The following is a 12,972-nucleotide window of genomic DNA, read 5'->3' on the forward strand; positions in this document are numbered from 1 at the left end:
AACGAAGTAGGCCTACGTATGTCTCCCCGTCTATAGCTGAATCCACCAAATTCCCGTAGACGGCACAAGAGACAAAAGCATCCAAGGAAACGCAATATGTTCGCAGTAATCCATTCAGTACGATTAATGAATACCAGGTGAACAATTCGCCGAGGTAAGCTTTCGCACAGACCCCACAAAGCTTCCTTATCAATGGTACAAACATTTAACTAATGACAATAATAGGTAGCGTCATATTGATATCAAGTTTCCCAACGGTGAAAGAATTCCGTATCAGTACCCCATACACAGACCATGCTTCCTTCAAAGCTCGGATAGATTGATGAATGAATATCAAGCGAGTGAATATTTTCCTATTTGACGTGCTCCAACTGATCAAAAAGTTGATCGCAGTTTTGGCGCCTGGGTAGACAATTTTCATGCAATGATGTTTCGTATGTAGAACATAAATGACTTAGTTGGAAGAGTGCTTGTCCGAACGTTGTTGTAATAGAATATGGATGATAGGCAGAATCCACCATACTATAAGTTGACACATATAGATCAGGGCTGGATGCGGCCCGCGCCGAGATTTTGAGCGGCCCGCAGAGAGTTTCTATCCTGAAAGTTAAATTCTAATCTGAGAGTATTGGCAATTATTGTGCGTCACAGAATGAATTTAAGTTTGACAACTAAAGAAAGATGATAATGAAACTACATGTTCTCTTGGGGTCTACGGTATACATACATTTTCGAGCTAACCTTTTCGACCATGAATATGAACAAGACAAGGCTCCGTTCCAATATCACTGATGTTCACGTGCAGTCTGTTCTACATCCTTCACGCAGCCAGAGTTCAAATAACTTGTTGACAACTTTCATCGACCACAGATGTCTGATTGACTTCAACAGCTATTGAAGTAGGTTACATTAGGGAAATAAATTTAGTAAATACTGTTTTTGGTCATTATGCTTTAAACTTAAAGTTTACATTAAATACGATTTACTCTATGTATAGATCGATAGATACGCAATTAGTTGCCCGCCCTTGATATAGATCAGAGGTCTCAAACTCAAATGTGCTTGCGGGCCATTTTTCCAGTTTTGACGACGCCGCGGGCCGCAGCATTTATAGGGGTATTCTATGTCTTTCAAAGTAGGCCTTATTTGGCGGGGATGAATTTTCCTATTGAAAGTGAGCCGAGTCAACAGACTGACAGTAAACAAATATCGTCAAAATGTGATTGACGTTTGTATTAATTTAGGCCTGGCACGAAAAGAATCATCACATTTATAACTATTTGAATAGAATTGTTGTTATACTTGATAAATATTAACTATAAGATATAGACACCATATGGGCGGACAAATGCATGATGCCATCATAAAAGCTATCAGGTTATAATTTTCAGCTACTATGAATATTTTGAATCCAACAGACTGATGATAGAGACTGATCTGATATCAAAACATTTTTAAGTTGAGCATTGTAATTCCAATCGAGGATTCGGGTATACTTCTGATAAGTAGGCTAACAATCTCATGGCCAAATATCTTCAAATATAGGAGCAGAAAAAAATACAAATATAATATGAATATATTAATGAATGTGTCCTAGTGATTGAAATGTCGGAACGCCGAACGGCCCATTGCTGTTACATCGTTGGAGCGTACCACTACGGTACTCGGTACCTTTAAATGGCCTTAATAACATGGTTTAGCGACCAAATATGTAACCAACATATTGCCAATGGTTGCCATAACTATACTTGCTTAGTTAGCGAAATACCAAGCTGCGACCTTCTGATCTATACTATTCCCCTGATACGCGATTAGTTTGTTGCGTCCATGGTTCTAACAAATTTACGGCATTCTGAGTCACTTCAAGTTCACTCGAGTCATTTTCATTTTGCCATCGAGTTAGCCCGAGTCTGGGTAATTCTAAGAAAGGTCGCGTCCAAGTCCAACTCACAAATTTCAGTCTAGAATCGTCTAAGCCTTAGACTCTAAGGGTCCGGTTTTGTCATCATGAATTAGAAATGTGGCGAAATAGTGAATGTTCCATTGCATGGTAGCGTTTGCAATTGATGTGATAGTGAAGTTTGATGAACAGTTTAAGGCTTTCGGAGCAATTTAAGAGGGAATTTTCACTTTATAACCTGGAAAGATATATGTGACACTTATATTTTGTCAAATTAATAAAAATCTAAAATGTCGTCGCGGGCCGCACAAAATGCTCTGGCGGGCCGCATGCGGCCCGCGGGCCGCGTGTTTGAGACCTCTGATATAGATGCTGGTTATGACTTTCCTAGAATCTGTGACTGAATGTAATTCAAATCATATTCTGCACGTGCTTGATGTTTATTGATGGCTAACCATATCCATCAGTACAGAGTGGTAGGATTATCCCTGAGGAAATCGGTAGGATTGGGGACGTGTCGTCGGCGCATGCTTCTGATTTAGTCAGAATTTGCTATTTGTGCTGTAATTCAGTAAAATTATACAATCACGTTCTGTAATCAACGGAAGGACGTATTTCAGCAGAGTTGTGACGCCACAGATATACTTCATTCGATAACATCATAGTGTCTAGTAATCGACCCCGGTGCGCATATAGTTTTTCCTTTCCACTGGTTAGGCATGAAAAAAGCTAGTGGACATTGACGAACGTCTATCATATTATAGATTATATGTATCCTATTATAAATGGTTCCAGGCAAACGATTTTTTTTTGACCAAACGTATGGGAATAAGGTTAGCTGTTACGGCTGTTGAAGGCTTACTAGATTCGGCCATTGTTCAAATTGTGATGTCGTGTTTTCTTTTTATTCAACAAAAATATGGGATACAAAGGAAGTACAAAGAACGCGTAGCACTGCGATCAACTAAGAACAACAATATGTACCACGGTTACGTTCCATTCGATTTCATAATCAGTTTCTTCCGAGGACAGCCATTTGAGTTCGAAGCTCGCAGTTGCAATTGGATGCTTACATTGTAAATTACAATACGGCTCATCTCAAAAAATTAAGATCGTTTTATTCAACAAGAAACTGGATGTACCATTTCATGTGTTCCAATGCTTAAATTTCAGCGTTGACGATAGTAACTTTATTGAGGATTAAAACTACATAAAAAAGTTGCGACATGAACGGTAGCCTACAAATTATTGGGTTCATACTAAACACGATCGGATACATCTGTGCCATTGTGACCACAGGGCTGCCGGAATGGCGACGTAACGACCCTTCTGGCGAAGTATTGGAGTCCATCATCAGACACCAGGGTGAGTAGTTACACTATAGAGATTATTAGATATATGCTGTGGCGCTGGGATTTTTCCTGTTGTAAGACCGAATATTTCGACCATTAAATATAATTTTTCCTTCATTCATCCGTTGATTAATCCATTTAAATCACCACGTGCAAGATTGCGACTCTACATCTAAAAATACATGCAGAGACCAGATAGACAGATTCAGGGGTTTATAATAATCAAAAAACCTATCTGCAAATCTATCTACAATAAACGCGTTAAACTTGAAGTCAATCTTTTATGTTTCCAAACTATTTCTGCATCTGTTAACCGTGTGTTCACATACTAAGCCTTTTTAGGCAGGCGTTTCGCGGAAGAACGGTTGGGCTGTTTCATATAGCACGGATACGATATGTGCATATAGCAGTGTTGGGATGACTCGACTCACGTTTTCGTATGACTTGACTTGACTCGAGTCACTTTGCTAAAATGACTTGACTTGACTTGACTCGGCGTATCAGAAATGTGGATTGACTCGTGACTCGGAGCAAAATTCACGAGTCAATTTCGAGTCATCAAGCAATCGTTGTCTAAAAACCATTGTGTCTTGCATATGTTCGGATTGTACGCGAAACGCTGGTGTAACCCGTGAGAGCGGCCAATCATTAAATGATTGTGCTTTTTACTGAACCTCCATTGTTCTCACACAAATAAATTGATCGGAAACGAAGTGATCGAAGCTTACAGCTTACGCTGTCGTAAACTAGTATAGTAAAGTAATTTAATAGAAAAATGTCTATTTCTGTTTTATTTTCTTAACTTAACCAGACTTGTTTTATTGAAATTGAATTCTAATATAGTTTATATAGTCCTCAACCATTAGCGCAGACCCGAATTGTATCAATTTCTAACTGGGTAATGTATTGCATCTTATCAATTCGTTTCTCTATTCTCTATTTTGGCTGGTAACTATAATCCGAGGCTATGCTATTACTTATGTAGTTTAGCATTTGGCGTATATGTGAACAATAGAGTGCCTTCTTGCGTTTATATTTAACTCTATATTCGTTCATGAGTCCAGAATCAATGACCACTCAATCTTTATTTCTGATAGCTAGCAAAATGCAATGACGTAAGCATGCCTTATACTTCGAAAAGGCAACTTGACTTGAATTGTGACTTGACTCGTGACTTGACTTGACTGGACTCGACTTGACTCGAGTCACCTCCAAAAATCGATTGACTTGACTTGACTCGAGTCACCTTCGAAAATCGATTGACTTGACTTGACTCGAGTCAAAATGTGCAATTACTCGAAATGACTCGAGACTCGAAGGTAGTGACTTGATCCCAACACTGGCATATAGCGAGTGGGGATAATATATAATGATATACATAACCTTCTGCAGGAATGTGGACGCATAAGACGTGAGGATGGGAAAAACGTATCACACATTTTTTATGTCGTATAATTCGAATCGGGCATGGTGAATCGAATCAACAGATCACCGAAGCATGCGGTGGACGGGCCTGAATTCTAGATAATTGATAATTCTCCATATTGGTCAGCGTAAATCAGGCCCACCTACCATCCCGAGCCAGAATTATTTTCGACCAATGACGTAGACCTACACAATGCATTTGTTTCCATGTCACCTAATGCCATAACCTCCCAGTAATCACCTATACCAGTTACTTGAGCCAACCCGAGAAGTATGCGATATAGGTACGAAATATTCTCGTACAATAAACCCAAAATTGATGCATCTTTCCAGAACTTTGGTTACCTCCACAGCTTACCGTGTCATTAACAACAATTTTGGTCATATTTTGCGGTGATAGCTTAACCTAACAAATAGAAAGCATCTCTTGGCAGAATAGTCGTATTCTCGTTCAAGATGGGGCATCAATTTCAGTGCCAAATATTCCAAAAATTAAATGATGGTGCAAGAGCGATTCTATAACCCTTTTGGTTGGGTATAAGCTTTATCCCTGAGAAAAGCTCCGTAGATATCGCCTGTCGGTAACATTTAACATTGTATGTGAATCGCCGCATAAACTTCTCCGGTATATATAATTTGTACGCGAAATGGTATCATGTGGACGTTTGGAAACGAATATAATACCTTCAACTCTCATTTCAGGAATATGGGTGCGATGTATTTCATATCCTACAGGCCAGTGGCAATGTGATGACTACGATGCTTTTTTCTTGGGACTGGCGGTGCCACTCCAGGTTTGTAATGTATACAAGTCATGAGCGTAACATGAACATAGTTCGCATTAGGGTTGCATTTAAAAAAATGGTGTTTTAAAATAATTTGTTTAAAACAAGTTTTAAACAGTGATTTCAAAAACTGCCTTTAAATTTTTTTTTTCAAAAGTTGAATAAATATACCATAATTGTTTCTACAAACATGTAGTATGAGCCTACGGACGATTTGCACCCGATATAGTCCACGTATGCATATTGGAGTGGTTAGAACCCTCGAAATCGTAGTCGGTTAAACCGTTACAGTATACGTAGATACTATGGATGGTGTAAACGTGAGGTTCACGTTCGCGTTCTGTGTTTGAACCTCAGAAATTTAGAGGTTCACGTTCACCTACGAACCTTCGTAGATTCTGCACTGTGAACCTCTTTCATATACTACAATTTTCACTTCATTATAACATTTTTGGTTGGAATTTATTAGGGATGGTGTGAACGTGAGGTTCACGTTCGCGTTCTGTGTGTGAACCTCGGAAATTTAGAGGTTCACGTTCACAAACGAACCTTGAAAGGTTCTGCACTGTGAACCTTTTTCTTATATTACAATATTCATTTCGATATAATATCTTTGGTTGAAATTTATTGCATTTCAATTGCGGGCCACTCTATGCATGGCGCTGGCGGCATAAAAAATAAACTCTAAACGACCATACACCTTGACAATCTCGAAAATTTTACTTGCTTTGTTACAAAAGTTTGCTCGAAATATCCAGCTTTCCGTTAGTGAATATTTAGTGACTTTGAGCTTGACCCGCAATCACACAACATCAAGAGCTAATACACTATACATGTAGTCAGTGAATGATGCTTATTCAACCAATCAATGAAGTTGATCTATCGTTATCTGATATAAAAAAAATCCAGCAAGAGTACGGTGACAATCTTCATATGTTCATTGTATCATAAAAAAAACAAATCCGTGCGACTGGGGTGTTGGCTACTGCTGTATAACTTGTTATTGGGGTAATATCCGTAGCAAGTATATAAACCCGCTTTACACTCTGCTCAATGTCAACGTAGCAATACTTAGACGCCAAATACATTGTCCGGTCTGGCCTTGACCGTTACGGCGTAAGCTTATATTCCCTTGCAAGTCCTCGTCGAAATTATTGGCAAGGCGACGGAAGATATTGGTTTTATGGGGTTATTATATTATTTGATTGCCCCGGTTGATACACTTGGCGAAGTTTAAAACGTCAAAATATATTTCAGCATTGTGGAATTATGTGGCCCGAGTCGTCGCTAGGTATCGTGTACAACATCAATATAGGCTACCACTTCACTGAAATGCAGGATTGGAATTATCAATATGACGTCACGAGGTTCACGTTCGTGTTCACACAGAACCTTTCAAAAAGGTTCGCGTTCACACGAACCAGAACCTTTCAGAGGTTCACACCATCCCTAGAATTTATTGCATTTCAACTGCGGGTCACTTTGTGCATAGCACTGGCAGCATAACAAACTCATTACTAAACGATCATGGCCATTGGCCATTGACAATGTCAAAAAATTTGCTCGCTTCTTTACAAAAGTTTGGTTTAGTGACTCCCTGCTGAGAGCTTGACCCTCAACATCAAGACACAACATCAATATCGAAATACACTACATGATATGTAGTCAAGGAATGATGTTTATTCAACCAATCAATTAAATTGGTATTGTTGTCTGATGTACAAAATCTAGCAGGCCTACGAGGTCAATGTTGATTTCATATGTCTATTTTATCACAAAAACCAAATCCGTGCGATTGGGGTGTTGGCTACTTCTGTGTAATTTGTTGATGGGGTAATATCGGTGTCAAGTATAGAAACCCGTTTTACACTTTGCCCAATATCAACGTAGCAATACGCAGACGCCGAATACATTGTCCGGTCTCGCCTAGACCGTTAGGGCGTAACCTTATATTCCCTTGAAACCTGCAAGTCTTCGTCGAAATTGTTGTCAATGCTACCGAAGATATTGATTTTATTAGATTAATATATCACCATTTGATTGCCTCAGTTGATACATTTGGCGACGTTTAAAACGTCAATAAGTACTTCAGCATTGTGGCATTATGTGGCCCGAGTCGTCGCTAGGTATCGGGTACACTGTACAATGTACATTAATATAGGCTATCACTTCACTGAAATGTAGGGTTGGAATTAGCAATATAACGTCACGTGACGTCACGCGGTTCACGTTCGCGTTCACACAGAACCTTTCAAAAAGGTTCGCGTTCACACGAACCTGAACCTTTCAGAGGTTCACAACATCTCTAGATATGCAGATCATTGGTACGTAATGGGTGTTCTGATGATGATGACCGCCTACCGCAAAAATGCTGCAGAGCGATGTAGTCCTGGTTGAAGATAATTTTGTCCGTTTATGACTGAGGTCGGAACCGGAAGCCACTTTTCGTAAACCTATTACCGTACCCTATTTTCAATTGTCAATACACTGTGACGTCAAAACTGACGATTCGTGACTTCGTGGCTAAAAAAAGATGTTTTAAACAAGGGCCATGTTTTGAATATGTTTGTTTTAAATTGCTTTTTGTTTTAAATGGGGCCATGTTTGACACACCGTCAGTGCGAAAATACGCATCGATATGGGGAATACGATTTTTGATATGCAATGTTCTTTTCAATTCTCCAATAATTGCTGACGACTACCCCTGACGAGTGTCAGCCGAAAATATTGAGGTTTATTTCAATATGCATATATTATTCAATTGCTTATGGTAAAAGTTTTTATAATTTATATAGACTTGAATTGCTATACAGTTCTTGAAATATCCGTTGCTTACGCGTGAAGTGTATATCACCGCTGAGGCGTATTACTTACGTATGATACTAAAAAGTGCTCTACAGACTCAAACATCGTGGCATCAATGACAAATGTTCAGTTGCCGATTGATCGTTTCGGTTAAGTAAAATTGAAAGACAATTCACACCACCATAGTTCGTTATGGAACTGTGTGCTTTTTATTACATTCACCACGCATCCACGAGTGACTGATGATACGGATCACATTGAAGTTATTTAATATAAAACGTATTATGTTCCCCAAACTTTCCGACATCATTGTCGTCATACTTCACTGACTCCATATGAGAGCTATCGACTTGGGATTGGGAACATTGAGTCGAGCACTCCGAATCGAATATCAATTGTAACAATACGAGTCGGGAGGGTATAGTGAGAAACGATTTTTTTCGAGTACTGATATTATACGCCCCCTCCAGCTGCGAGTTATTTCATCAACTAGAATTATAGTTCCGATACTTTCTCCCCGTCGTGGAAGTCATGAAGACATCCCAGCATCCATAACATGTAGTATCGGGCTATCTCCATTGGTGAAAATGATAGTTCGGTGACATGTTGATTGACCCTCATTGCATTGTCATATAAAAGCGCTAGGAAATAGATATGGTCGAAAAATACAAAATGATCTGATATGTGGTGTAGCTGACATTATATGCTATTTGTGGTGGGATTAAAGTTACATATTTTAATGTTTCAAGTCATACATACTGTTAGAACGTCATAATGAATTCAACCCAATGCTCGATTTGGAATCGATTCACTCCGGTAATCAATTTTTCCCAGCCCAGCCATAGACACAATTCATAAAAGTCACCGGTATGTTGTCATCCAATATGAATATACCATGCGAATTTGGAATCTCCACAATCGATGTCGATTTTATTTCGAAGAAAAGCCTGTATCACATACGCCACTGAAATACGCTCTATGAAATATGACCAACGGCCAGCGAGTAGCCCACCTGGGCCCTTAGGTCAGTGGTTCTCAACCCCGGTCTCGCCGGTTCACCAAATATATAAGAATTTTATGTCTCAATTCGAGATTGCAAGACGTTGGACGATTGTCCGTGAATGAGAGAAATAAACCATCAAATTTTAAATTGAATTTGAAGTTTGGAACGTATTTTTCCGCATGGGGCCGCAATAGAGTTCATGGTTCACTTTGGGAGGACGTCATAGTGTACGAGTGTTGTATGAAACTGTCAGATGTAGTCTACAAGTAGCTGGAAACTTAAAACGTGAAAGTTACGGAGACTTTTAAACAAACTTTGTTGAATTTCAACGGTGCAATTAAGCGACACTTGGCTGTACCATAGAGACCATAGCTTACATGGTAAAGTCCCATTTCTTTCCCCGAATACCGAATAATCACAATAAAGTTAGTAGTTTCTAACGGGACTTCGCGAGATTCACCTAGCAAAAACTTAAATAGAATCATGTATAGAAATTTAGTATCAGAAAGGCAGCCGTAAATGAAGTTTCCAATATTGCATTTGAGATGCATACATTTGACGTAAATTTACGGTAAACTTTGATTTCTGAAGGTTCGCCGGTCCGTAACGTTTGTTTTGAAGTTTTTTCGGTCCACGAGGTCAAAAAGTTTGATATACACTGCCTTAGGTAGTCATTCCCAAGCGAATTTGTACAGTGATTACAGCTCAAAGGCATCAAATACAGACCGCGTTTCGATAAACGAATTGCCGCGCTTGAAACACGATCGCCAAGCAATTTTATCTTGGTGGGTCGCCGATTCGTCCCGGGTCCGGTACTATTATGTAAGATTGATTTATAGGTGTATTGGATATTTGGCCATTAGCAGCTCAATCACTTCTCCAGTTAAGTACCGACAGAATCCAATTGATTCAAAATATCAGCGGAGCTAAAGTGACTATAAAGACTAATGATTGTGCGTCTCATTAACACCAGGTCGTATAGCGAGTAGTCAGTAGTGCAAAGTAGTCAGCGTCGGTATACTCAAGACGAAGCGGAAGTAACGTCATGAATATCTATACTCAATTACAAGTATAAAGTACTTATATCCAAGAAACGTCAAAACTCTTCGAGTGGAAGTAGAAAATTATTGGTCTGAAAAGTACTGAAGTGAGTAGTTTGAAGAGTAGATTTGGTCGATGGGTCGCATACTTTTAGTGGATAATCGGATATGGCTGATTTCGGATTATGGCGTGCTTTGGGACTATCGCAAAATGACTTAGCACTACAAAGTGGAGCAAATTTTGAAGATATATTCAGTCACAGTGATACATGATATATTTAGCCCGGCTTGTATGACAATGTCACTCAGAAAAGTGATGTCAACATAGTCCAAAACTGCTTCCTACTTCACAAAATCCAATGTGTAGGCTACTCCTAGTACCTCTATCCGTTCTATGGCTTCAGACACAGCTTTATTTCATTCGATCAGTGGGCATAATAGCATGTGAGACTTCAGCATGCAACACATGATCATTATAGAGGTGTTCAAAAATGACTTTTTATCTCAAATTGTCCCAGCCCTAACCCAATAATTTTGGGTTAGGGTTGGGTTATGGTAGGATGTAGGGCAGGGGCGGACAACTTCTCCAGTCGGCGGGCCAGATATAGGAAAATTAAGTACTTGGCGGGCCGGATTGCAGAATCGATACAAATTTACCAAGATCTCAATTTATTAGGGTTGAGTAGGTGACGAGATAGCGTCGTTGTTCAACTGTGTGGCCTAATTAATCACGATATTGAATTCATGCGGCATGAGTTGGCGACCCCTGGTATAAGAGGTGTCTTACGAAAGCTGCCCCGCGGGCCGTATGTTGCCCGCCCCTGATGTAGGGTTAGGTTAGGGTTATGGTCTGGATTAGGATTAGGCTATATAAGGGCTGATTTCAGGATTATAGTTGGCATTAGGGATAGTTTTGGGGTTATAAAGTCACGAGCGAAGGGACGCATGCTAAAGTGTTTCCTCATGCCCAACTATAGTTTTTCATTGTGTCGCATGCTCATAACTCGGGCAACCATTATACTCAGGGCTCCTGTCGAACAACCCGCAATGCCCTACTACGTAAAGTATGGGATGTATCCGCTTACATCGATCCTTGTTTTCAGGTCGCTAGAGGGCTTACGGTGACCGCGTGTATAATAGGACTCATAGGACTTGTGATATCAGTAATCGGAATGAAGTGCACAGGGTGTATGGATGACACTCCACGTTCAAAGTCCCGCTTGTCTCTGATCGGAGCAATTTGCTTCGCCATTTGCGGAATTTCAATTGGCATCGCCGTATCCTACTATGCTCACCAGGTAAATTTGCAATTTGATCAGTGGCATCAGGGAAAGCGAATCCTTCGTCATGCATCATGACTGTGCAAAATAATAATGCGCATATAGTGCATTCATAGTTACCAGCGTATTTATACAGCTAACTCTAATACTGTTAGAATGAAATTTAACGCGATGGTGTCACCAGATAACTGAGCATAATCGAGAGATATTACGATGCGTATCTGATAATAGACAACCAATCGATTCTTGGCCCCCTAAACAGTATTAACATAATATACTGTGAATTCAGGTGCTCTCCGAATACAACCGAGATAGATTGCTCTACGCCGACGATGTCGGACAGCGATACATCTACGGCACGTCCCTATTTATCGGATGGGCATCCATGGCGGTCATAGTGTTGGGATCGTTCATAGCTGGATGCGGTAGTATGGTGTCGGGTGAGGATGAAGAGGTTCGGCGAACGACATACATGCCCAGCTACAGGCCGCCAAAGTCGTCCAGCACGGAATACGTTTGATCGCTTTAGAACCAGCGATTGCAGCGGTGTCGTTGTCAGTTGGATTTCACTCATCTTTCCTATTTTCGACCGATGGGTCTGAATGTAGCGGCGCTTCGCTGTGTATTCACTTGATCTGTTATATTGTACCACTGTAAACCACTTTTATCAATGAAAATATGATATGGATCATGCCATGTTACTCGACATTAGTGTTGTCAGCGTTTTGGGTGGGAGTAAATTAACATTATATAGGGGTCTCTGTTTTCCTTTGCCAGTCACTGGCCACAGAAATTAGTCAATATCATTGAAACGACGATGATATAATTCTCAAACTAAATACTTTCCACACCGTAGTCGGCGGTCACAATGAGGAAATAAACTGACAAGCAGATAAAATATAGGAAAACATAGTTCCCAAGTGATGGTCAATATCTGGTAGTAGGGATAACGTAGAGATGACCAGAGTTCTCTGCATATAAATCCCAAGAGAATGATGGGAAACTCCTGCAAGCCTACAGCAATGCCTCATAGCCGAAGGGGGCAACATACAGCCCGCGGGCCGGGTCCGGCCCGTAGACTGTTCCGGTATTACATGATAATGTGGCCCGCGGGTCTACCTCTACAGTCTACATAGGCCTATACATTTGCGAGTAAACATTTTCGACCATGAACGTTAACAAGACTAAGTTACGTCTAACTGACGTTCATCACGTGCATTCTTTACCAAGGGTTTCTTCATCCGACATGCAGCCAGAGTTCTAACCACTTTTTGACAACGTTGATCGACCACGGATGTCTCATTGACTTCAGCTATTATAGTATATTAAGTTAATAAATTCATTAAATAGTGGTTTTTGTCACTATGCTTTAAAGTTAAAGT

The 12,972-nt window shown here is 40.1% G+C and overlaps 1 protein-coding gene across 1 annotated transcript; it reads left to right on the plus strand.

The window, feature by feature from the left end:
- The first annotated feature begins 3,072 nt into the window (after positions 1-3,072).
- On the plus strand, positions 3,073-12,296 carry LOC145451698 (claudin-1-like). The gene is made up of 4 exons (XM_080329913.1): positions 3,073-3,265; positions 5,380-5,471; positions 11,414-11,608; positions 11,880-12,296. The coding sequence occupies exons 1-4, from the start codon at positions 3,127-3,129 to the stop codon at positions 12,108-12,110; spliced, it is 657 nt and encodes a 218-aa protein (XP_080186039.1). The 5' UTR covers positions 3,073-3,126; the 3' UTR covers positions 12,111-12,296.
- Positions 12,297-12,972: the final 676 nt, after the last annotated feature.

Source organism: Botryllus schlosseri, chromosome 12 (assembly GCF_051294905.1).
Source record: "Botryllus schlosseri isolate E-star chromosome 12, Bs_hap1, whole genome shotgun sequence".
Taxonomy (NCBI): Eukaryota; Metazoa; Chordata; class Ascidiacea; order Stolidobranchia; family Styelidae; genus Botryllus; species Botryllus schlosseri.